This window comes from Pogoniulus pusillus, chromosome 7, assembly GCF_015220805.1.
Source record: "Pogoniulus pusillus isolate bPogPus1 chromosome 7, bPogPus1.pri, whole genome shotgun sequence".
In the NCBI taxonomy this organism is placed as follows: domain Eukaryota; kingdom Metazoa; phylum Chordata; class Aves; order Piciformes; family Lybiidae; genus Pogoniulus; species Pogoniulus pusillus.
The window spans coordinates 7,153,206-7,180,335 of NC_087270.1; the positions used below are offsets into that span (position 1 = coordinate 7,153,206).

The following is a 27,130-nucleotide window of genomic DNA, read 5'->3' on the forward strand; positions in this document are numbered from 1 at the left end:
CACTATCAGTACAGACTGGGGGATGAGGTGTTAGAGAGCAGCCCTGTTGAAAAGGACTTGGGGGTGGTGGTGGATGAGAAGGTGGACATGAGCAGATAGTGTGTGCTAGCAGCACAGAAGCAAGTCATATTCTGCACACAGTACTCCAGGTGGGGTCTGATGAGAGCAAAGGGGGAGAGTCCCCTCCTTTGCCCTGCTGGCCATGCTTCCCTTGCTGCAGCCCAGCACACAGTTGCTGTCTGGGCTGCATGTGCACACTGCTGGCTCATGTTGAGCTTTTCATCAACCCAGACCCCCAGGTCCCTTTCCTCAGGGCTGCTCTCCAGCTGTTTGCCACCCAGCTTGTACTTGGGATTGTGCTGACCCAGGTGCTGGACTTTATGCTTGGCCTTGTTGAATGTCATGAGGTTGGACTGGGCCCACCTCTCCAGCACATCCAGGTCCTCCTGGATGGATTCCTACCCTCTAGCAAGCTGACTTGAGGTGAGGAGAAAGTTCTTCACTGAGAGAGTCATTGGACACTGGAATGGGCTGCCTGGGGAGGTGGTGGAGTCGCCGTCCCTGGGGCTGTTCAAGGCAAGGTTGGACGTGGCACTTGGTGCCATGGTCTAGCCTTGAGCTCTGTGGTAAAGGGTTGGACTTGATGATCTGTGAGGTCTCTTCCAACCCTGATGATACTGTGATACTGTGACTGTGCCACCCAGCTTGGTGTCCTTCGCAGTCTTGCTGAGGGTGCACTAGATTCCTCTGTCCATGTCACTGAGAAAGATGTTAAACAGCACTGAACTCTGAGGGATGCCACTTGTCACTGGTCTCCAAGTAGACATTGTGCCATTGATCACCACTCTAATAATGATTATTTAGAAACCTCAGAAACTTAAGTTTGCTGTGCTTTTAAGCAGGTTCTTAACACCTGTGAAGTTTGTGGAGGAAGAATAACATCATCAGTGTGCTTGTGGTCTATATTTACATTTTTTATTAAGCAGTTAATATGGCATGAAAACTTGAAATTGTTCATTCAAATGCATTCTACTTTAGCATTTTTACTTAATTTCTGTTTTGTCAAGATAACAGGAGTGCATAACATAGTACAGGAGCACATAATGCAGTATTCCAGTATTATTGCATTATGATCTATTTAGCCATATGCTACTGTTACCAGACATGTTGTTAAACCAGAAGCTATATCTGTGTGAAATTAAATCAGTCTTGGTCTGTTGCACTGCAAAGTCCTGAATCATCTTTTCTGATGAGAGGGGGAAAGAGAGGTATATTTTCAGGGATAAAAGCCATTATGTGTACAAACACTGCAATGTCGTTTGCAAAGACTTTATTATTTTCAATGTACTTCACTTTTAATTAGTGTGTGGGGGGGTCACATCAGGACTCAACTCAGTCCTATTCCTCAGTTGTATTTGGAACTGTGTTTTATACCAGTGAGTGCTCTGGTTCTTGGCTGAGTGTCACTTTTCTAAGGTGCCTACAATGGACCTTTTTCAACTGTGAGTAAAGGGAGCAAATGTCACAACCACACCTGTATGTTAAGTGTACTACAAATATAAACACAAATCCATGCTTGTGAGATTGTGTTCACAGCATAAGCATCTACTTTGTGAAGAGGCATGGCTGTCTATCAGTAGTACAGTGTTCTGTAACAGCCTTCTGGTCCATCTAGTCAGTGTTACAACATAAAACTTTATAAGCATTACAGTCAAATTTAACCCCAGTGCTCTGAGAGAAGTCAGCAAGGAGCATCTCTATTCTTGGAAATTCTATGTCAGCTGATCCTACTCATTTGCTGTCTTGTTCATTCTAGATCTCATCAGTAAACTGCTGTAGAATGCTTCAGTGGAACTGGCCCTTGAGGATCAAGTCAGTGGTTTAATTATTGCCAGTCTTTTTCAAGTAAACAAGGGAAACTTGATGGTTACACCTGATTGTACTGGGCAAGTCACTCAGTAGTTCTTTCTCAGCCTGACAAAACCATGCACAGCTCCTCCTGTTGATGTGTGGTAGTTTTAGTAGGTTTTGCATATAGGTAATAGAAATTAAGTGGAAGCTTAAGATCTTTTCTAATGCTGGTGGCACTTTGGCCACAACAACCCCATGCAGAGATACAGGCCGGGGTCAGAGTGGCTGGAGAGCAGCCAGACAGAGAAGGATCTGGGGGTGCTGATTGATACCCGCCTGAACATGAGCTAGCAGTGTGCCCAGGTGGCCAAGAGAGCCAGTGGCATCCTGGCCTGCATCAGGAATGGTGTGGCCAGCAGGAGCAGGGAGGTCATTCTGCCCCCTGTACTCTGCACTGCTTAGACCACACCTTGAGTACTGTGTTCAGTTCTGGGCCCCCCAGTTTAGAAGGGACATTGAGATGCTTGAGCGTGTCCAGAGAAGGACGACGAGGCTGGGGAGAGGCCTTGAGCACAGCCCTACGAGGAGAGGCTGAGGGAGCTGGGATTGTTTAGCCTGGAGAAGAGGAGGCTCAGGGGAGACCTTATTGCTGTCTACAACTACCTGGGGGGAGGTTGTGGCCAGGAGGAGGTTGCTCTCTTCTCTCAGGTGGCCAGCACCAGAACAAGAGGACACAGCCTCAGGCTATGCCAGGGGAGATTTAGGCTTGAGGTGAGGAGAAAGTTCTTCCCTGAGAGAGTCATTGGACACTGGAATGGGCTGCCCGGGGAGGTGGTGGAGTCGCCGTCCCTGGAGCTGTTCAAGGCAGGATTGGACGTGGCACTTGGTGCCATGGTCTAGCCTTGAGCTCTGTGGTAAAGGGTTGGACTTGATGATCTGTGAGGTCTCTTCCAACCCTGATGATACTGTGTGATACTGTGATTAGACTTTTTTGCATTTTTAATAGTGTACATTTCTACCTAGTTTCATGTAGCAGTGAGATACTTCTGGGTGGTTATATACAGAGCTACACAGAGGCCTACCTCACAGGAGCGTGGGAGGAGGATAAAGCTCTGTTTTTATAAGCAGTGACTTCGTGGACAGTTTGGACAGACTGGCTGCTAGGATTTGTTTCATCTTTATTTGCCAGAAAGTTTAAGTCTCCTGCAAAGCTCCAACACCCAGAACACAGCACCACTGCCCTGAGCAAGCTATGTTTGTATGATGATAGTGAAGCAGCAGGTTATTTATAGCTGACAAATCAGTTAAAAATCACATCAGCTGCTATGAAAACTCCACATACAAATGAAAATTTGACCCTCAGTGTTCTGTCAGAGCAGTCTCTGACCCTTCACTTTCTTCTCACCATCTGTGGATCATTTGATACTCAATAAAAACATAACCAAGCGCAACCCAAATCTGCTAAGTAAATCTCTGCGATTTGCTGCCCTGCTTGCTTTTGAATCTGGAGTGCAGCTAATCGTTTCAAAGGTTGCTGCATACTTGGCCTCTTTTATCTGGCTTGAGTTTCTAAGTGAAACAAGAAGTTAAAATGGTCGCAAGGATTTTCTGTTGCTCATAAATGCTATGTCATCTCTGTTGAAGGCCGTCGGCATTACAGCCCAGTGCTGAAGCAGTGATGTTTGTTTAAGAGGATTGGTGGCCAGGAATAAGCCACAGTGTCTAATCAGACACAGGCCCTGGCTGGGCACAGTGCCACAGCATTTATTGCGTGTGCATTTCTCCTAAGCAAGATGGCTTCGTGCTGAGGAGGGTGGCTGTGCGGTCTGGAAGGCAAGTGCGGTGCAAGCGGCGGTTCCTGACGCTCTGGGGCAGGCTGAAGTCTGTGTAAATACACGGGAACGAATGAGGCTGTGCAGCTGTGAGGTTCCGAAAGCCAAATGGGGAATGTCTGTGGATGTGTGAGGGCTGAAAAGGAAGAGCAGTGTTTAGATCCTGCCAAAGCTCCCTTAAGTCCAGCTAAACATTCCCCTGGAAGAAGATACTTGAGAAGAAAAAGGAGTAAAAAATCAACTGAAGAGCGACCAGATTCGATACAGGCTAAAGAAAATGATGAGAAGAGCAAGTATGAAGTGGGAAATACAGAGAATGTTGATGAAAAGAGCAAGTATGAAGTGGGAAACACAGAGAACGCTGATATTCGTCCCGAGGGTGTGAGATTGGCTGAGTCTTTCCCCAGGAGAGCGTCAGTGGCTGGTTATGCTCTGCCTGTGAGTACAGACCTTTCGGTTGATCTTGTTAAACCAGAGGTTTTATTGGGTGAAACAAAAAGTGATTCTCTTTGTGGGGACAGATTTTCTGGTGATCATCAGAGGCTTACCAAGTTTGATGAAAGAGATACGTGGCTAAAGGAACGTGACAGGAGTTCTGAGATACACTGTGCGTGGAAGAGGAGATACTTGGAGGATGGCAACAGGAGAGAATTAGCATTCCTGAAGAATTCCAGTGGTCTTTGTTATAGAAAAGCAGCCAGCTTGGATTCTGCTTTCCACATTTTGGGAAGACAACCTGAAGAAGCTGTGTTAAATGTAAATTCTTGCAGAACTGTTGAAGATGTCCCAGAAAGCAATACATCTGACAAGTTGCATTACTTGCTCTCTGAAAGCAAAAGTGATTCCCTTCTTGAACAAAAGAGATACTGTTCTTCCAATGCTGTACTTTCCCAGTTGCCAAAAGAAAGGGCATCATTTAACATTCCACCAAACAAGAATAAGGTAAGTATTTTGGCATAAGAAGTTAGAGAGGGAAGTTTGCTAACAATGAGTGCTGGGACAGTATTTTTGTGGTTTAAAAAATATCATCACTTTGCTCTGTACAGAGTCTTTCACAGGTTGTCATAGTAAACTAGTTATAGGACAGACCAGATCCCTTAATCTTTTTCACAGCTTACATAATACCTCTGTACTTCAGGAGTGGTGATGTTTCCTTGTGCAGTTTTGCTGCCTACAGTTTGATTTGTTTGCTAATTCAGGACGAGGATTTTAATGTTACAATGGTTCCAGAAGATGGATGGAATTTTAGAGAGTTAAATTAACATTTGCTGTCTGCAGTAAATTTTCTTATCAACTCTTGATGACCTTAAAACATCTTTGGGTTTTGTATCAAGGAAAAGAATATTTAAGTTCTTTTCTGTTATGGACAACAGGAACTGAAGAAAGATAGGAATATATAGGCAGCTTTAAATAGGAAAAGAGAACATAAATCATCTTAATAATGTTCTATACTTCTTTTAAAAGATCTTCCAAATTGTCTGCATCACCTATTAGTGACTGAAATTCCATCTTCCTCTGAGGGTAGGATTATTTTCCTTTTACAGTAAAAGAAACTGAAGTGTGAGCTAAGTTGCAGAATATCAGAAGGAGAGGAAATTGTTGGTAGCCATGCATAACAAGTCAGTCCATAGTAGCCATTCTGTACCACTCATGTCCAGCACAACTGTAATTGACAGGTGTGGTCAAGCACCAATACCAGGATTTGGTCCCCTTGCTCAACATCTGAGTTGTGTGAATAGAGGGAATGGATGTTAACCAAAGTTAATCTTTCCAGCAAAGAGCTATCTACACCTGTGTTTATATAATATGCTTGTGTAGTAGGAATCAAAGCATACTTTTTCTGAGCTTAGTGTTTAAATGCAGATAACACAGCCAGTTGCAGCATACAGTATACACTAGTACAAATAGCCTCTGAATACACACAGAGGTCTTTGCCCTCTTAATCTTAGCTGGAATTTGGGAACAGCTTAGTATATGTTCTTTGATTTGGACAAAATGTTATTACTGAGTAAAAGAGGCTGAGGCCTTACCTGTTCAGGCAAAAACTGCTGCATCTTCCTATATATTTAGAGAAATACAGCTTCTAATATTGCTGCGGTTATTACTCCAGCCAAACTCCACAGGTGTAAGGTGGGAGATGAAATGAGGCTTTTGTTGAGCACCTCATGAGTTCAGTACTGATGTATATCAATAAAACACTGCATAATAGTAGAAGTATGAAATCTACTGACAGATCAGACTGCCCAACTTGCTGAAATGTCTGTTTTTCAGCAGCCTTTCCCCAGCCAAGGTTCTGAGTATGAGTAATTTGAAGAGCATCTAGCTTTGACCTGAAAACAGATCCAGGAAGAAGACAGCGTTTTGAGGCTCTAGCTTGTTTTGCAAAGCCATAATCACTTCCTTTTTGATTATTTTTGAGAAGTAAACAAATATTTGCATATCTTGTATTTCAGTAGAAAACAGTAAAGTTGTTACATGCACAAATCTGCAAAGTTCATGTTATCAAACAGATGTTTGCAGTTGCCAACTGGAAATGTTTGTACCATTTTCTTTGCCGTAGTTACACAGACCAATAGCCTCCACTCACCTTGTCAGCTTATCCACGCAGCTCTCAGCTTACACAGTGACTTGGATATGAATGATACTTGAAAGCATGTTCCTTTTCAGAGACAACACTAGAGGAAAGGTCTCTGTACTGTTGGCTAGTTTTTGCTGTCATAGAGATACATTTTACACAGTCCCCACTGCTAGAATTTCCCTCTGTTGAGTTGTCTTCTGTGACATCTCTTTGCATGCATGTAAAACAACAATGATTTTAGGTTCGTGTCTCTGCTACCACATTGTCTTGGTTTTTCTAGTTGTAAGATTCAGGTAAAGCAAGGTGTTCTGAAGCTTCACTCCTGACTGCTCACTGACAGCTTTGAGAGAAAAGTTGCTTACTCTCTGTTAGCACCTAATGTCTGCATCCCTAGTTTCTCATACAGCAAGGTGATTTCCTCAAGCAATATATGCTCTGATAGTGTTTTGACTCAGGGGAGATGGCAGTTTGCATTAAGGTCAAGAAGTTGTCAGGACTGAAATAGACTTTCTGCAAGAACTTTCCTCCTCAGTGATGTTTCATCACAATGAAGGTAGAGTAGAAAATCAAAGCTGTAGTTTTGCCTTTTATGCAGGGGATACTGCCACTGTGACACTTGATATCTCCTGTCTTGAAACAAGCCACAGTTTTCATTCAGTATCAGCAAAAGTTAGCTACCAGTTGGTGTGACCACCAGTTTTTAGCAGTTGTCGTCTTGTGTTGAAACCAGTTACCTCTGTGGATCACATTGTCTTTAGTCTTCCAATCTGAATTGCTGTAGTCTCAGTTTTGGTTTATGAATGTAAATAAGAAAACTAGAAAAACAACCAAACTAAACTGCAGACAGCATCACTCGTTTATGCACAACACCCAACTGCTCTCCTGGCAGCAAGTTCTTCAGCTGCCTTCTTGCTATGCATGTCTGATAGATTTCTTAACTCATCTGAAGTACTACTGATAATATGCAAGAACAAACCCATCTATTTGAGTGAGGTTAAAGGCAATATTCTTGCTTTTAAATGAGAAAATGTTGGTTATAATCAATGTATTCAGTAGAATACTGGGCAAGTACTCAGCTCTTTATTGTTGCATTTATTATTGCAAATAGTTGTAAGATAGCAAGACACCTTCCAACTATGTCCACCATCATATAATCTTATATTATCTGTTTGTGTAGTACAAGTAAGGGATGGAGAGGTGCCAACTGGTCTTCTGGAATGTGGTTTGCAGGGCAAAGGTGCAAAAATCAGGAAGTTTGTCTTATTGGCATAGTATTGTTTGCTTCCTTGTAGCACTCAAAAGAAGTAGGCACAATCCACCTTAAATGCTGATGAAGGAGATCTGTAATCATTGGCGGAACTAAGAACTACGTTTGGAAAGATTCTGGACAGGTCATCTAGTTCATCTCCATACCTGAAAGCAAGATGTCTTAATGAACATTAAGAGGTGACCTTATTGCTGTCTACAACTACCTGAGGGGTGGTTGTGGCCAGGAGGAGGTTGCTCTCTTCTCTCAGGTGGCCAGCACCAGAACGAGAGGACACAGCCTCAGGCTGTGCCAGGGGAGATTTAGGCTTGAGGTGAGGAGAAAGTTCTTCCCTGAGAGAGTCATTGGACACTGGAATGGGCTGCCCGGGGAGGTGGTGGAGTCGCCGTCCCTGGGGCTGTTCAAGGCAGGATTGGACGTGGCACTTGGTGCCATGGTCTGGCCTTGAGCTCTGTGATAAAGGGTTGGACTTGATGATCTGTGAGGTCTCTTCCAACCCTGATGATACTGTGATACTGTAATACTATTCTTTACTGCTCTTTGTTCTTCTCTGACTGCCTTATTAGTGGTTTCTCATAATTCCTGAACAATTATTCCAGTGCTTTTGTATTAAAAAGTAATTTTAGCTGAAAGCATTTATGCTCATTTTAAACTCATTAGTTCTTTTCCTGTTTCCAAGGCAGTTGATTTATTACCTTTTTTTAAACAGTGTTCTACATACTCAGAGGCTGCTGAAGTTTTCCATACTTCAGATTAAATATACCAACATTTTCAGTCTTTCCCAATCGATTTTCAGAGCTTTGGCATTCTTGTTTTTCACTTTCAATCTGCTTCAACTGATCCCAACTGTATTTTTGGAAGGGTGTTGCCCAGTGCTGGACTTGCAGCTTCACACAGCCCCGTGAGAGCTGAATAGAAGTATTTGAATTTATGGCCAAATGGAAACTCACAAAGTCCAACCATAACGTCAGGGGAGATGACTTCTTGTGATCACATGCAAGTTCAAATTCCATTTGTATAACTCTGCTTCCCTCAAAGTGCTGTCAACAGTCCTTTTCAAACATTGCACATAACTAACTATACTTAGCTTAAGCGGAAAAGAGAGTTTCATAATCTCTCCATATTTATGTGTTTTGTTACCTCTTATTCCTGTATCTCCTTCATGCTCTTCTGATTTAGGGCTAGGTCACACCAGAATGCAGTTCATTGCACATACATCTCTAGTCCATTATATGCTTCTGTGCAGTTTAAGTATGTTACATCAAGTTTAGACTAGTTTCAAAACCTATGGGATAAGTTGGAATTAGAGGGACAACTCCTTACTATCTATACCCATCTGTGTTTGCACTGTAGAAACTGAACCACAGCAATCCAGCACCACAGTTGATGTCTTCTGAAATTCTTTGCTCTGCTCTTTTGGACTCAAACCCACATCACTGAATTCAGTGCAAACAAATAATTTGGGACTTTTTGGCATGTGTATTTTGTTGTATTGTGTGGCTCAGAGAGAACTTACAAGCAGAGAAAAAACTTTTTGGTAGCAGAGGTGAATTAGGCAGTTACAACCAAGAAATATTTCGGTGCCAATTAGGACTTTGATCATGAAATAGGAGGACAGTGCAGAGAATTGCCTCTGTCACTTTTTCTTGCATAACTTCTGGTTGACAGGCTTTGAGATAATCTGGAGATCTGTATCTGGAGCAAACTGTTCTAACTGGGACAAACTCACTTGGCTCTGTCCTTTAAGGAACAAATGTGTGCTAACAACAACTTACAGCAGGTAAATGATAGACCAGTGGTTGACACAAACTGTTTGCTTTGAGGGACAGACTTTGAAGAGTAGAAGATCTGATTGCCTTGTAACCTATATTTTTGTCTAGCATTCCTCATTTAGTAGTCCTCCTTTTTCTTTCCTGTGGCAAATGATGTTGGAGGATACTCATGATTATGTGTAATTGTCAGAGGAGTAGGCACTGAATATAATATCCTTAGGGAGTTAACAGAAGAAAAGTGTGCATTCCCCTTCTGACATCTTATTTTGTGAGGGCAGTATTTCACATGCTAAATAATTCCAAGTTAATATGACTTTGTGCAAAGCAGAGCTCATATTTGTGAGGGTAATGAAAGGTAGCTCTTTGACTCATGCTTTTGATCAATGTATTTTTATACTTCAAAAATATGAATTCAGTGTTTAAGTCTGAAGTCTTAACTGGAATCTGAAATACTTGAAATAAAGAACAGAAGTGCTCAGGCTGTTTCAAGCCTCAGATTAATGCTTGTGTTCTTTAACCTGTACTGAAATGGGCCCATTTCAGTACAGGTTAAAGAACAAAAGCATTAATCTGACTGAGAGGCATACCATAGAATCAGCCAGGTTGGAAGAGACCTCCAAGATCATCCAGTCTGTACCTCTTACTTCAGGGTGCCAAATGCTGCTTGGAAGACTTCTCCATGGAAAACCTGTTGATCTTAGGGTAATAAGCTAAAGTTCATGCTTTAGCCACCCAAAATTTGAATTGCAAGCTTGCCTAATGGTTGCTTTCAGAGTAAGAAATTTTATCCCCTGTGTTTGTGTCCATAGCTAGAAGTGTTACTTGTATGTAACAACAGATATAAATGTGACCTTCAGAACTTGCCTTGATCTCTGAAGTCCCTTGTTACCAGAGGAATCTAATGTGCCCTCAAATATGCTGCGATTGCACTCTCTGCAGTCTGAAATGTACATAACCATCCCTGGTTATTTAACCATGAAGGAGGTTAAAGGTTTGAACTGGGCAGTAAGGAACTGCCATTAGCAAATTGCATTAACTTGTTCAGTTAGAAGGTATTTTAAAGTGTGGTACTGAAGGATTGCACACAGAGGACTTTCTGAAAATGACAGGGAGAAAATAGAGGGGGGGGGTTCTTCCTTGTTATATTATTGGGTTTTGGAATTTGGGGTTCTTTGGTTTTTTAACCTTTTATTGCTTACACATCTGACATTTCAAATGACATCATCGCTTTCAGAAGCATTGTCCTGCTAAGTACTAAATGGTTGACTTCATTTATATTGTGGTCTGGCTGTTCTGTGATGCATAGAAACTAAAGTTACTGAAACAGTATTTAGTTTGCTTTCTTGCTTTCAAATACCAAAGAATAAAGATACCCAACAGAAAGGCAGCCTTGCACTGAAGAGGAGTTCCCTAGATTTTTACAGACAAACTTTCAGAGAGGTTTTAAACTGATCTTTTGCCACATTGGATTCCCTGTTGTCTTAGAATCATAGAATCAACCAGGTTGGAAGAGACCTCCAAGATCATCCAGGCCAACCTAGCACCCAGCCCTAGCCAGTCAACTAGACCATGGCACTAAGTGCCTCAGCCAGGCTTTGCTTGAAGACCTTAAGGGACAGTGACTCCACCACCTCCCTGGGCAGCCCATTCCAATGCCAATCACTCTCTCTGCCAACAACTTGCTCCTAACATCCAGCCTAGATTTCCCCCAGCACAACTTGAGACTGTGTCCCCTTGTTCTGTTGCTGGTTGCCTGGGAGAAAAGGCCACCCCCCACCTGGCTACAACCTCCCTTCAGGTAGTTGTAGACAGCAATGAGGTCCCCCCCCCAAGCCTCCTCTTCTGCAGGCTAAACACCCCCAGCTCCCTCAGCCTCTCCTCATAGGGTTTGTGTTCCAGGCCTTTCACCAGCTTTATCACCCTTCTCTGGACACCTTCCAGCACCTCAGCACCTCTCTTCACTTAATAAGATTGATGCTGTCTGTGTTGTGTGTGTTGTCACATGGTAAATACTCTGTGCAGGGTTTTCATACCTAGAAATTGATAAACAGTCACAGCTGTATGTGTAATTTTTCAGTGTTTTAAAGAAAAAAGGATTTTTGGGTTTTGCTTTCTTGGTTTTTCCTAAGAACATGCAGCGTTGAAACTGGGGATAGTGGGATGAAGAAAACGCTATCAGATCTTCAGTGGTATATTTGGACTAGTTGAATGTTTAAATCTACTTTGCTTTCTCACATCAGTGCATTACCTTTCCCTTACTTGGAGCCAGCAGATACCATGGCCTGTGATAAGCACTTAACACAACTTGATGTTTTTTGGATACTTGCATAGAGCATAATGTACAGTAATTACAGCCCTGCATTTAGGGCTGTAAATGCACATCATCTCCTGGATATGTGAAAGGTGGTTAACCAGAAGTAGCAGAGGCTGCTACAACAGCCCTGACATCTCTTTCTTTAGTCCTCTGCTTCCTAGTACTTTTCCTCCACCTCTGCTAGTCATTGACATAGTAGCATCTGTGGGGAAGGTTTTCTTTTGTTCCTGGCATGATTTTGCATGGCTTTAATGTGAGAAAACCCCATAATTTTCTGGCCAGTCTGTTTAAGTCCTCCTAGGAATAGCTCAGACAGAAGATAACTTTGCTTGCAGAGATTCAAAGCGAGGAGGCATTGTTATGGCCATGCCACCTGACCTAATTATTGCAGCACAGTGGTTTATACTGAAACAGCATTGCTGAAACTAGCATAATTCAGAGTTAAGCTTCCTCTGAAGCTCACTTGGGCACCTTCTTCATGCCCAAAGTTGTCTGTGGGTGAAGCTCCCCTGAGCCCTTGTTTTTAGGCTGGCTCCAGACCCCATGGTACTGAATGTGGGCTTATGCAGCATGGCCTTTTCCTGTAGGCTGATGGGGTGCTTGATGTCCACTCACATATCTTGGCATTGTCTTAAGCTCTCTTGCCTCTGCACAGGCACCTTGGCCCCTGCTTTTTGTAATGCCTGAGCAATGGTACATGGGTCCTTAGTTGAGCAGGCTCATGGTACCTGTGTTCTTCATAGTAACTTTGGATAAGGGCCACAACAACCCAAACAGCACTACAGGCTGGGGACAGAGTGGCTGGAGAGCAGCCAGGAGGAAAGGGACCTGGGGGTACTGGTGGATAGTAGGCTGAAGATGAGGCAGCAGTGTGCCCAGGTGGTCAAGAGAGCCAATGGCATCCTGGCCTCATCAGGAACAGTGTGGCCAGTAGGACAAGGGAGGTTATTCTTCCCCGGTACTCAGCACTGGTCAGGCCACACCTTGAGTGCTGTGTCCAGTTCTGGGCCCCTCAATTCAAGAGAGATGTTGAGGTGCTGGAAGGTGTCCAGAGAAGGGCAACAAAGCTGGTGAGGGGCCTGGAACACAAACCCTATGAGGAGAGGCTGAGGGAGCTGGGGGTGTGCAGCCTGGAGAAGAGGAGGCTCAGGGCAGACCTCATTGCTGTCTACAACTATCTGAAGGGAGGTTGTAGCCAGGTGGGGGTTGGTCTCTTCTCCCAGACAACCAGCAACAGAACAAGGGGACACAGTCTCAAGTTGTGCTGGGGTAGGTCCTGGCCGGATATTAGGAGGAAGTTGTTGGCAGAGAGAGTGATTGGCATTGGAATGGGCTGCCCAGGGAGGTGGTGGAGGCACTGTCCCTGGAGGTGTTCAAGCAAAGCCTGGCTGAGGCACTTAGTGCCATGGTCTAGTTGTCTGGCTAGGGCTGGGTGCTAGGTTGGCCTGGATGATGTTGGAGGTCTCTTCCAACCTGGTTGATTCTATGATTCTAAGTGGTAAAAAATAAGTGGTCATTTAGAAGAAAGTCAAGATGTGATCATATTTGCTTTACCAAAGCATGTCATATTCTGGTTTTATCTTGCAGTTCAGCTTTACATTGAGTACAAATTTTATAACGTGAGATACAATCAATACTTGTGCAGATGAAGGAAATGTCTGCTTCATATTAATGCACTGATAGTTTTCTAAGTGAACAGACTGAACTTCATTAGAGGAGGGTTGGATGTACTCTAAAGTAGTATTTGTCTGTAAAATTCTCAATGCTTTCGTGCATTCCTTGACATGAAGTTGTTAATACTTACAGAAGGTTTGTATTATCTATCAGGCAAAATGTCTGTTTTTGGTCTTTTAGTACAAATTTCTCAAACACTTCTCAGGAAGTGTTGCTCTACAGTCATCATTATCAGTTTTCATTGAAAATTGGTTTTGTGGCTGAATTTCAGAACAGGACATATTGTAAATTAACCTGCTTTAAAAGAGGAACATTACAGCTAAATAAAGTCTGAATAACAGAAATATGGGTCTTGTGTAGGTGTGACTATATACATGTGCCATGGTCTAGTTGACTGGCTAGGGCTGGGTGCTAGGTTGGACTGGATGATCTTGGAGGTTTCTTCCAACCAGGTTGATTCTACGATTCTATGTGAAGTATATTGCACTTGGCATATAGTTATATATCACGTGCAATTGGTAAATTAGACTAGTCTTCACATTATAAGCATCAAATACACATAGTTAAGTAATTTTTATGTTATACTGTCCCTAGAAATGAGGAGGGTGAGGACTGCCAAACTGAAAAAATTGAGCTATGTATTTTGTGTTTCATACCAAAGATAATAAGGATGCCTAAGGATAATCCCCTCAATTCAAGAAAGATGTTGAGTTGCTGGAACATGTCCAGAGAAGGGCAACAAAGCTGGTGAGGGGCCTGGAGCACAGACCCTATGAGGAGAGGCTGAGGGAGCTGGGGGTGTTTAGCCTGGAGAAGAGGAGGCTCAGGGGTGATCTTATTACTGTCTACAACTACCTGAAGGGGCATTGTAGCCAGGTGGGGGTTGGCCTCTTCTCCCAGGCAACCAGCAATAGAACAAGGGGACACAGTCTCAAGTTGTGCCAGGGTAGGTATAGGCTGGATATTAGGAAGAAGTTCTTCACAGAGAGAGTGATTGGCATTGGAATGGGCTGCCCAGGGAGGTGGTGGAGGCACCGTCCCTGGGGGTCTTCAAGAAAAGCCTGGCTGAGGCACTTAGTGCCATGGTCTAGTTGATTGGTTAGGGCAGGGTGATAGGTTGGCCTGGATGATCTTGGAGGTCTTTTCCAACCTGGTTGATTCTGTGATTCTATGAAAGAATAGAAATACAGTGCAGGAAAAAACTTCCTATTTATGCATACAGACATCAGGAAGAAAAGTCTTCAGAATGATACTGTGCTTGCCTGCAGTATTTTAAAGTTATTATGGGTTAGATGTAATATTTGCATTCACTCTGTTTTAGATATCTGATATCCATGTTACTGGAGAGTCAGAGGACATGTCTGCTAAAGAGAGGCTGCTCCTGTGGTCGCAGCAGACAACTGAGGGTTACGCTGGAGTACGCTGTGAAAATTTCACTACCTGCTGGCGTGATGGGAGATTATTTAATGCCATCATTCATAAATACAGGTAAGTGCTCCGTTTGTTCTCCTGGAAAAGGTTAAGGACACCGTTTTCATGGATGTAGAGAGAAGGCTCTGCAGTGTATGCCTATTGTAGCACTGCAGGTGTGGAGGTGAATGGGCTCTTCATGGGCAATTAGTTGCGCTTTGCCGCCAGAGGATGCCGCGTTAGCTCTTGTGTGTCCACACTTGCTCAAACTAATCCTGCCCATCTCTCTTGGGGCGCTTCCAGGCTGCAGGAGAGAAGATCTGTGGGTTGAGTTTTCACCACAGTCCTTTTTTGTCATCCTGACATTTCCAAATAGGCAGAGTAGATGGAGGACTGATCACTGAAGTGCACATCTCTGGTTCTGGTGAAAGCCATGAACTGCCTCGTGACCTGGGATCCCCATATGCTTCCCTGTATGACTTTACAATGGCCCTGGTTCCTAAAACTTCTTTAGTGTTTCTGCTTGGAGTGCTCTGAGATGGAGATTTGTGTCTCGTGTTCTTACAGGAAAGGGTGGCTGACTCAAATGTTACCAGTCTGAGATGGGAATTGTGCTACCCTGTGCTTTGTGGTCACGCTCATACAGAGCTACGCAGGTATCAGTAGGCCTCCTGGTGGCTGTGGCTAGGAGCTAAAGGAACTGTGTCCAGTTCTGGGCCCCTCAATTCAAGAAAGATGTTGAGGTGCTGGAGCATGTCCAGAGAAGGGCAACAAAGCTGGTGAAGGGCCTGGAGCACAAACCCTATGAGGAGAGGCTGAGGGAGCTGGGGGTGTGCAGCCTGGAGAAGAGGAGGCTCAGGGGTGATCTTATTACTGTCTACAACTACCTGAAGGGAGGCTGTAGCCAGGTGGGGGTTGGCCTCTTCTGCCAGGCAACCAGCAGCAGAACAAGGGGACACAGTCTCAAGTTGTGCCGGGGTAGGTCTAGGCTGGATGTTAGGAGGAAGTTGTTGTCAGAGAGAGTGATTGGCATTGGAATGGGCTGCCCAGGGAGGTGGTGGAGGCACCGTCCCTGGAGGTGTTCAATAAAAGCCTGGCTGAGGCACTTAGTGCCATGGTGTAGTTGACTGGCTAGGGCTGGGTGCTAGGTTGGCCTGGATGATGTTGGAGGTCTCTTCCAACCTGGTTGATTCTATGATTCTGTGATACAGTACGTATGTTAACTTGAAATACAGATGAATGTGTCTACTGACAATAGAGAATTTCTAATTCTGGGTTCTAAGAGCAGACTTCCCCTGATAGTGCTGACTTTGGCATCAAAGCTCATCAGAGGCACAAGGTCTAAGATGTCTACAGTGCTCTGGGTTCCCTCTTCGCTGGTGACATCTCTCTGGCTTTGTATATTGTTTTGGTTCCTGTATTGAATAAAGAGGTTTGTGCCTTAGAGGACGACACGAGAGAGTGTTTTGGCCCCTGGGCTAAGTAATGTGAATCGACTGATTCCTCACTGCACAAGGCTTGCACCTTTCTGGTTTCATTACAGCATGTGCAATTTGTGCTGGATGCCCTGAGGCATATCATAAAGAAATTCGAGAGTGCATGTTTCCTTGGTATGTAGAATCATAGAATGGTTTAGGTTGGAAGGGACCTCAAAGATCATCCACTTCCAACCTCCTGCCGTAGGCAGGGACACCTCCCAATAGAGCAGGTCACTCAAGGCCTCATCCAGCCTGGCCTTGAACACCTCCAGAAAGGGAGCATCCGCAACCTTCCTGGGCAACCTGTGCCAGTGTCTCACCAGCCTCACTGTAAAGAACTTCTTCCTAACATCTAGTTTAAATCTCCTCTCTTCTAGTTTAAACCCATTACCCCTCATCCTGCCATTACAAGACCCTGGAAATAGTCCCTCCCCAGCCTTCCTGTAGGCCCCCTTCAGATACTGGAAGGCTACTGTAAGGTCTCCTTGAAGTCTTCTCTTCTGCAGGCTGAAGAGCCCCAACTCCTGTAGCCTGTCCTCATAGCAGAGGTGCTCCAGCCCTCTGACCGTCTTTGTGGCCCTCCTCTGGACTTGCTCCAGAAGTTTGATGTCCTTCTTGTATTGAGGGCTCCAGAACTGTACACAGTACTCCAGATGGAGTCTGAGGAGAGCAGAGTAAAGGGGGAGAATCACCTCCCTTGCCCTACCAGAGGAGAGACAAATTTGGTACGTTTTAATGCATTCCCAGGGAGCAGACCCTGAGCACATTACTCTGTTCTTGGATTTCCCCTTGTTGGGACCATTTGGCTCACCACAGAAAGAAGCCTAGGCAGAGGAAGCCTTGCATACAGTATGGGGGCTAGGACACTAAAGTAGGATGGGAGACAAGTCAAGCAGATGGAAACTTCCTCACAGGCTATGCAGAGAGGCTGTGTTACATATACTGGCGCTGTGAGTCCTAGAGAAGTTCATCTGTGGCAGTGCCTAACTTCATGGTACAGTGAAACTGTCTGAATCAATGAAGTCTCTTTCTGATGATGCTTCTGTTCTGGCTAGCCAGTCAGGAAAGAGGCACATGCCAGCAAGAAAGTCTTATTTTAGTAACATTGGCAAGACAAAAGGAAATAGCTGTCAAAAGTCTAGGCTATTTGTCTTCAGGACAGAACAACCAAAGGAATTAAAATAGCACAGGCAAGTATTTGAAAAAATAAACAATTTGGAAGATACAGAGTGAGAGGAGGGAAAAAGGGAAGGAACTTAATGAGGTGGAATAATGCATAATGTTTCCCAGAACTTCTTCAGAGCCCTATAGAATTTACATAGAGCAGTGTGGCCTTTACAGCTCAGCAACTCGTAGCTGTAATACAGCTCCAGTTAATAAATAATGTAAAACTTGAATTCTGTCCTCTGGCTGTGTGAATATTAAGGCCTTGGGACATGACTGAGTGCTTGCAACTGCTTTACTGGAACAGTATTTCTGGCAGCACTCCTGAGTTTCATTCACAGTGCTTTAGCAGGGAAGCACTAGCACCATTGATATAAGTGCATTGCACAGAGCACATGATTCAGTGGCTGAGGAGCTGAGTGCCTCTTTTGTGCTCTTCTGTGCCAGTTTCCATTTAGCTTATCCTTTTCCTAACCTCTCCACCTATGGGCAGTAAATGTTCCCGAGAAGGACACAGAACCCTTATCTGATGTCTTTTTGCTCTGAGAGAATACAGAGTCTTGGCCTCCATCTTGCTTACTAAATGAGATTCTTCCACTCATGTCAGTGGACTTCTGTGTTTTTTTTTCCTTTGCTGTTTTATACCATGAAAACAGAGATAATAATTTCCAGCTATTAATCACAAGGCAGGAATGGTCTCCCCAAAAATTTGTCTGATACTTTCAGCAGCAGTGTTTTACTCCAGAGAGCTCATTTCAAGCATGGTTTAGAGCAATGAATAGGTTAAGCACTAAAAGGTATGTGCATCAGGAATGGTGTGGTCAGCAGGAGCAGGGAGGTCATTCTGCCCCTGTACTCTGCACTGGTTAGACCACACCTTGAGTGCTGTGTTCAGTTCTGGGCCCCCCAGTTTAGGAGGGACATTGAGATGCTTGAGCGTGTCCAGAGAAGGGCAACGAGGCTGGGGAGAGGCCTTGAGCACAGCCCTACGAGGAGAGGCTGAGGGAGCTGGGATTGGTTAGCCTGGAGAAGAGGAGGCTCAGGGGAGACCTTATTGCTGTCTGCAACTACCTGAGGGGTGGTTGTGGCCAGGAGGAGGTTGCTCTCTTCTCTCAGGTGGCCAGCACCAGAACAAGAGGACACAGCCTCAAGCTGTGCCAGGGGAGATTTAGGCTGGAGGTGAGGAGAAAGTTCTTCACTGAGAGAGTCATTGGACACTGGAATGGGCTGCCCAGGGAGGTGGTGGAGTCGCCGTCCCTGGGGCACTTCAAGGCAGGATTGGACGTGGCACTTGGTGCCATGGTCTGGCCTTGAGCTCTGTGGTAAAGGGTTGGACTTGATGATCTATGTGCTCTCTTCCAACCCTGATAATACTGTGATACTGTGATATCTGACAGTGATTCTCCATGTATTTTGCTGCCTTTTTTAGTAGCTCTCATTTTGTGGCTGACAGGTGGTCTCAGGAGCTAGGCTGAGCATCCTGTGCGTGCAGCTGGCTGGTGTCCTCCACCACGGTGGGTGACCAGAGTTGTCTGCTCCGGTGGTGGGATTGTACTGTGGTGCTGCTGTCGCAGAGGGCTGCTGTAGGTGCATGTCTGTCAGTTGCTGTGAAGCATTGCATCCTGTGCTAGATATGCCATGCTGGCTGGAGACAGCTCTCCTTACAGAAGCACTGCATGCCCACAGCCAGAAGGTGTCTGCTCTCTCTGAGTGGGTGTGGGCCTCTTCAACAGTGACATGACTGCCAGCCTTGGAAGTGATTTAAATGAGCCCAGACCTAATTTTAAGGGGACAGCATTTCATGCCATGATGGTAATAACCAGAAAGCTCAGAAATGCATTACTGATAATCAGAATTTCAGTTGTACCAAGTGACTGTAAGCTGTGTGGTGGATGGAGAGCACAGGCTTACCCATGGGAGGGCACAGCAGTGGTGTTCCACACGGATGACCCATTGGGCCACAGCCTGGCAGTCAGGGCCCATCCCACTGCCCTAGACAGGAGGGCACCAGGGCAGCCCCAGCATCAGGCACCTGCTTGGGAGTGGGCCCATAGCTCAGCTGGGGCCAGAAGTGAGCACCCCAGTAGCTACGGAGGGCAGGAGCCACACTGTGTGAGCAGAACTTCAGACAGGCAAATCCTGTGCTCATAGCCCTGGAACTGTGGCTGAGAAAAGGTCCAGCAGGGTCCTTACAGTTAGTCATATGTGAGATATGGAGGTGTCACTGTCCTTTTCTAGGTGATGTAAGACTTGAATGGCAGGTTGCAATTATCTCCTTCACTGGCATGTGTTATATCTGAAATGTGCAAGCATGCACCAGCTTCAAGAGTTCAAGGAACTGCTGAAGCTGTAGAGAGCTGGGCAAAGAGCTGGGCTGTGAGTCAGTTGCTAGTGACCAGGAAGCCTCTCCTCTTGGTGGGGCTAACAGCCCATGGGCTCTTAACAGTAGGCAAGGTTTGTTTTATTTGGGCTTCTAGTAGAAGTTTCCATTTTTTTCTGTGCTGGTAGAGGATCCCAGCACCTTTTGGTGCAAGCCAGCTGTGATGGTTTGGGTGTACCCCACCCCCCCACACTTTAGAAGTTACCCAGACTAGCCTCAGCTGGCTCTGGGAATATAAATGAAGCTTATATTTACAGCTAGCACAATATACAAGCAGATAGTTACAGTATAGACAGTTATAGACAGAAATAGACAAGGTAAAAGGTAATACAGAAAACACAATTCCCCTCCCAGAAACCTGAGTCCCCAGGAGGAGCTCTCAACCACTCCTGCACCTTCCCCCTGCCCCTCTCAACCTTACCCCAGTCCTAAGGAAGAATGGAGGTTCAGCCAAGAGGTTAAGAAGCAAAGGTGAGTGGAGAGTGAGGTTAGGGAGATGCAGCTCAGCCAGAGAGTGAATCAAAATGGCCAGAGTGTTATCTAATGTTTTTGTTTCTTCTTCAGGAAGACTCTGAGGGGAGTAGACATCACCACTGTTTTCCTTTCACAGCCTATGATCTAGTTCTTCTCACCAAAACATTCTACCCTGCTTCAAACTAGCACACCAGCTAATTATTTTTGATGCAGGAATCCTGTGTGGATTTGCCATGTCTCCCTGCTCCCCTCAAGGTGCATGGGAATGAAGCTGGGTAATGCTGACGTTCCTTTTGGCATGACTACTTCTGGTGCCTGCTGCAGCAATTCAGAGATGACCAGCAAGCTGGTGTGTGGGGGCTGGGCAAGCTAGATTCCCTCCATCTCCCTGCCCTGCTGGCACTGCTCTGCCAGATAACAAACATTGAGTCAGTCACCTGCTCTCCTGTTTTCTTTCAAGCAACAAGGATTAGATTGTCAAGAGATTTTTTTGTAAGGGCCTTCAGAGGCTTTCTGTGTTATTTTGTTGAAGGTATGAAGTGAGTTTCCAGTAGTTTTCAAATCGAGGAACATAATTTTATCAATGAGAGAAATGAGAAGAAAAATTACTGAGGTGCTTAGCTACATATACAACCTGACCTTTTTTTTTCCCCCATACTTCAGATTTAGGCAAATATGATCTGTTTTCATATGAGAAGCCTGCTGTGCTAGTTTGAAGCAGGCTAGAATGTTTTGGTGAGAAGAACTAGATTACAGGCTGTGAATGGAAAACAATGGTGATGTCTACTTCATAGAATCAAGCAGGTTGGAAGAGACCTCCAAGCTCATCCACTCCAACCTAGCACCCAGCCCTAGCCAGTCAGCTAGACCATGGCACTAAGTGCCTCAGCCAGGCTTTGCTTGAACACCTCCAGGGATGGTGCCTCCACCACCTCCCTGGGCAGCCCATTCCAATGCCAGTAACTCTCTCTGGCAAAAACTTCCTCCTAACATCCAGACAATACTTCCCCTGGCACAACTCATAGGCTTACTGAGAGATACAAGAAGAAGAATCAAAACATAGATAAAAGCTCTTCTCCTGCTGGGGAGCTCTGAGCTGTCTCTCTCTAGCCTCTTTGACTCATCCACTTTGCTTCCTGACCCTTTGGCCGAACCTCCATTCTTCCTTGGGACTGGGGGAAGGTTGAGAGAGGGGTAGGGGGAAGGTGCAGGGGTGGTTGAGAGCCCCTCCTGGGGACTCAGGTTTCTGGGAGGGCTGCTGTGTTTCTGTATTACCTTTTCCCTTGTCTATTTCTGTCTATAACTGTAGATACTGTAACTATCTGCTTGTATATTGTGCTAAGCTGTAAATATAAGCTTCATTCAATTTCCAGAGCTGGCTGAGTCTAGTCTGGGTGGTTTCCAAAGTGTGGGGGGCAGAGAAGACCCAAACCTTCACACCTGCTTTCCAGCAGTTAGCAGTTGTCTGTGTTTAAAAGGATAACAAAGAAAGATTCCATTTTGAAACACCCTGTAGGTGATTAAATCCCTGGGAAATGAAGAGGGCTCCATACTGGACTGGGCTCCCTCATGGGGCTCCTTTGAAGGCATTGGATCTTGCTTATCCTGCTGCTACTCTTACATAGAAAGACAAGATAAAAATGTAAAATTAAAAAGTCACTTTTAACACTGAGTGTTACCAGGTATGTTAATCATACAACTGTTCAGGAGCCTCCACACCTTTCTTCAGATCCGCAATCGTGACATTTAACAAGGCCAAGTGCAGGGTTCTCAACTTTGGCCACAACAACCCCAAGCAGCACTGCAGGCTGGGGACAGAGTGGCTGGAGAGCAGCCAGGAGGAAAGGGACCTGGGGGTACTGGTGGATAGTAGGCTGAAGATGAGCCAGCAGTGTGCCCAGCTGGCCAAGAGAGCCAATGGCATCCTGGCTTGCATCAGGAACAGTGTGGCCAGTAGGACAAGGGAGGTTATTCTGCCCCTGTACTCAGCACTGGTCAGGCCACACCTTGAGTGCTGTGTCCATAGAATCATAGAATCAACCAGGTTGGAAGAGACCTCCAAGATCATCCAGTCCAACCTATCACCCAGCCCTAACCAACTAGACTGGTCCATTTCTGGGCCCCTCAATTCAAGAGAGATGTTGAGGTGCTGGAAGGTGTCCAGAGAAGGGTGACAAAGCTGGTGAGGGGCCTGGAGCACAGCCCTGTGAGGAGAGGCTGAGGGAGCTGAGGGTGTTTAGCCTGGAGAAGAGGAGGCTCATTGCTGTCTACAACTACCTGAAGGGAGGCTGTAGCCAGGTGGGGGTTGGTCTCTTCTGCCAGGCAACCAGCAAGAGAACAAGGGGACACAGCCTCAAGTTGTGCTGGGGAAAGTCTAGGCTGGATGTTAGGAGGAAGTTGTTGTCAGAGAGAGTGATTGGCATTGGAATGGGCTGCCCAGGGAGGTGGTGGAGTCACCATCCCTGGAGGTGTTCAAGCAAAGCCTGGCTGAGGCACTTAGTGCCATGGTCTAGTTGACTGAATAGGGCTGGGTGCTAGGTTGGCCTGGATGATCTTGGAGGTCTCTTCCAACCTGCTTGATTCTATGAATCAGTGATTAGTGAAAGCTGCAGATAATCACAGTATCATCAGGGTTGGAAGAGACCTCACAGATCATCAAGTCCAACCCTCTACCACAGAGCTCAAGGCTAGACCATGGCACCAAGTGCCATGTCCAACCTTGCCTTGAAGTGCCCCAGGGACGGCGACTCCACCACCTCCCCAGGCAGCCCATTCCAGTATCCAATGACTCTCTCAGTGCCCAGGAGTTTTGAGAATATGCTCTGTGCCTCATCTCTTACATAATTGGTCTTTTACAGCTTAATCTTCCTTTGAAGGCGTGTATTGTTTCCTTCAGTGTGTTGTGTTGGAACAAATCTGACTGAAGGCAGTTTCAAAAGCACATGATGTTCCTTTCATACCATCCTATCGTACGTAGCAAAAACCTGTGAGCCAGACTTCAAGGTTTTGGAGACTGTCTTGAATCAGCATGTAATGCCCAGCTTTTCCTGGAGATACTGCTGTCTACACACTGGGGTCTTTATCTTGCAGCTCTGTCTCCTCAGGCATTTCTAGTTTCCACACTGTGTTTTAGGTAAATGCTCTTGATTTTTATTTTTATTTTCATTTTCTTATGCCTTTTGCCCAGGAAGAAGAAACATTTTATCTTTTTCCAGAGCTATATCTCCTTGTTAAATTCTGTAGAAAAAGTTGGTATCAACAGAGAGTGAAAGCTTCTCCTTTTATTAGGCATTGCATGCCAGATTTCAGCTAGCAATCTGAGTTACAGATCTGCATTACACTTTGCAGATATGTTTATTTTAAATCAAAGCAAATTAAAAACCACAAAGATGAACCAGAGTAACAAACTGGTTGTTTTTCCACCTCAGACTACCCTGAGCCTTTGGTACGTGCAGACTACGGGCAATTTCAGTTCAAAAGTGTCTGAAAATGGAATTTAAGCCATAGCAAAAATAATAGCTGTAAGATTTAAGTGACACCTATCACTTCTTTGTTAAGCACAGTGGCTACTAATGCTAGAAAATGACATCTTTACAGACCAGCTCACTTTACTTTCTGAAGAAAACAAGTCAAATACAGAAGGTAGGACAAGAAGATTAACTTGCTGATGATATGAAACTGACAGGCTTGGCTGATGCACCTGAAGGCTGCACAGCCATTCAGCAAGACTTGGACAGATGAGAGCTGTGATCCTGCAAACATCAGACACACATGCTTTTTGTAACAGTGGAGTGTGTGCACTCCTTTCTACACTTCATAGTATCACAGTTCTTATATTAGATCATTTGTCTTTTAGCATTTGCACGATGCTAAAAGTTCCAGCAGGAGCATTATGTTCTTGTGTAACTAGATAATGGCATTTCATGAGCAGGCCCACTGGTGTGATGAGAAGTCATGCCTGTTGAGGAAGGCACTGCAAGCTCAGTTCCTAGAAAATGCTGTGTTTGTACAGTTTTGGTCTCAGATGTTAGATCTGTTCTAGCAAGTGAAGTGATTCTGACCCCTGCTGTCTTGCCCTGTGGGTAGGTGGGACAGCAGAGCTTATGTCTGTGTGGATGAACTCTTCCTCAGTCCCTCAGACAGGCTGCAGCCTCTTGATTGCAGTCCTGGGTCAGTGTTGTCCCTGAATGGAATGTGTTCAGAGAAGGGCAACAAGGCTGGTGAAGGGCCTGGAACACAAACCCTATGAGGAGAGGCTAAGGGAGCTGGGGTTGTTTAGCCTAGAGAAGAGGAGGCTCAGGGGGGACCTCATTGCTGTCTACAACTACCTGAAAGGAGGATGTAGCCAGGTGGGGGTTGGTCTCTTCTGCCAGACAACCATCAATAGAACAAGGGGACACAGTGTCAAGTTGTGGCAGGGGAAGTCTAGGCTGGGTGTTAGGAGGAAGTTGTTGGCAGAGAGAGTGATTGGCATTGGAATGGGCTGGCAAGGAAGTCTAGTTGACTGGCTAGGGCTGGGTGCTAGGTTGGCCTGGATGATCTTGGAGGTCTCTTCCAACCTGCTTGATTCTATGATGCTATGTGTTGTCTAGAAGGGTACAGTTGGCAATGGCCATAGTCATGCTGTGGGGAGGGCTAGCAGTTAAAGAGTGATGGACCCTTGATCCGGCCTTCTGTACACTATCAGCATAGATGTGTGCAGTTATGTTTGGACTTGTAGGTGAATTTCAGCAACTGTACTTGTTAGGGAAAAAGATGGATAAACTGTCCAGCAGCAGACAAGCAAGCAAGACTCTGGTATACACATAAAGTGTTTGAGACCAGGAAACAATATGCTAACCTAAGGCTTGCTGAGACCACATGAAAAAGTTTTATAGAATAGAATCAACCAGGTTGGAAGAGACCTCCAAGATCATCCAGTCCAACCTAGCACCCAGCCCTAGCCAGTCAACTAAACCATGGCACTAATAATGTTTTACAAATTCTAGCTCTGGCTTAGAAGAATGATCAATTAGTAATGGTTAGAAATGCTATAGAGAAAGGGGAAGTGGTGACAGAGTTAAAAGGGGGTGCACTTGAAGAAAAAATGTGTTTTGCTGTATTGTTAAAGGCATGTGGAGATTTGATCCAAAGGACCCTGTGATAATGGTAAACTTTGTATAAAACTGTAATGATGTCTGTAAATCTAAGTTGTATACAGTTGAGAGAGTGAGCAAGGAGGGAGAGAATAGCTGCTGTTCCCAAAAAGAAGAGGAGGAGAGGCTAACAATGAATGCAGTGCAGAAGGCATGTAGGTACACTGGGTGCTTTATGTAGGAGGAAAAGTTGAGAAGCTGCAGCCAAGAGCATGTTCCCAAAGGAAGAAAAAGTGAGACACGTTTTTCAGGGTCACAGTGCTTTCCTGTTGGAATATTACCACAAGAACTCTGTTTGCTTTAAGAATTACTAAGTCCATGTTTTTCAGAGTGCAATACAGCAGGGAGCAAGCTAGATTCCTGCCTGCTAAATGACTCTTCTGTTTTAGAGTAAGCTGTTTCGGCCTTACTCAGGAGAATTAGCCATGTATGTATAGCTAGTTGATCAGTAAGCTCCTGACTGGCAGCACATATGGCATCCTTCTGCTGTTAAAACCTGTTTCAACTGCTCAGGTACTGACATGAATACATTCCTCAAGGGGAGGGATGGTGATGCCTCAAGTTGCAGTAACACGTTGACCACCCCTGGGAACGAAATGAGAAATAAACTAAATATTACAGTGTCAAGCCTCGAAATGCCAGAGGATATGTTTTAAATAAAGAGATCAATTGGCTCTGCTAGTTTTGGCTTGCTTTTTTGTGACTTGTGGTTTGTTGTTACCCAGCTTTACAAAATGTGAGTTTGGTTGCATTGCCTCCTCCCCTGCATTGTTCAGAAGCGTGTTTGTTACTGTTTTCAGCGGTTATTGTTATGCAGAAGAAATGAACTTGGCACTGAGAACTGGCAATTTGGGGAAAGATAATCAGCCTTTAGGATGATTAAAAACATTGACAGGCAGATGTGCTTTTGATGTTACTTGCACATGAGTATGCACATACATATAAAGTAATGGGTTTAGAAATAGCAAGTAACTTCAGCTGCAGTTTAATTGAATGCTGTGATGGCTCTTGGTAAAGGCTGTGTTAAAATAGTCCTGGAAGCAGGCTTGCAATTTTAACATATTGTGTTATGGTTGGTGGTTGTTCCTAGATGGAGGACTTCCAAGCAGTATGGTTAATTCATTTCAGACTGGACTTAAAATCCTCTGTGTGTTTTGCTGGATCCTACTCCTAAATAGCAACTGAATGAGAGTTAACAGTTTGCTTTTTGCAGGAACTGAGAAGAACAAAAATACTGGGATGGAATCAAACCCTTTCTATTGGGCCAAATGGAAGCAAAGCAGAAGTAAAGCTTTGTATTGAAAGGCCAGGTTTATAAATTCAGTTTTCATGTGTGTGTTTCTTTTTGATTGGTAAAGACCAGGACACTGAAGGGTATCAGACACCTTTTTCAAACAGGGTATGGTGTTTGAGCAATGTTGGCATGTGTACCCATTGATAAATACAACAGGGAAACATCTTGGTCTTCTAACAGTGCCCTTTTCACGTGAGATTTGGGCTGTCTCCAAAGCCACATGTCACAAGGAACCTTTGGGAAATCTTTTAAGTCATTGTTGTAGAAGGTACCAAGTTATTCTTGGTGACTGTATGAAGGCTAAGTGTGAAGTTGGTGTGTCAGGCAGTTGCTGCTGGGTTTTGGTGGCAGTTTTGTCAGGCAGAACATTAAAAAAATCAGCTGTTTGGTTTTCTTCATTGTCTTTTTGACGTTCAGACTCTCCAAGGAGAGGTATGTACATTATTTATGCTTGTTTCTGTAGATTGCACGGTATGGGTTGAGGTTAGCAGCTGTGAGCCTTGTTTC

At 44.8% G+C, this 27,130-nt stretch overlaps 1 protein-coding gene across 9 annotated transcripts in view; it reads left to right on the forward strand.

Moving 5' to 3' along the window:
* DST (dystonin) overlaps positions 1-27,130 on the forward strand; it is a 337,092-nt gene that overhangs the window by 141,739 nt on the left and 168,223 nt on the right. For all 9 annotated transcript variants that reach the window (XM_064145802.1, XM_064145796.1, XM_064145803.1 and 6 more), the window contains one exon: positions 14,610-14,776. In XM_064145802.1, coding sequence (XP_064001872.1) covers positions 14,610-14,776 — 167 coding nt within the window. The remainder of the gene's footprint in view (positions 1-14,609; positions 14,777-27,130) is intronic.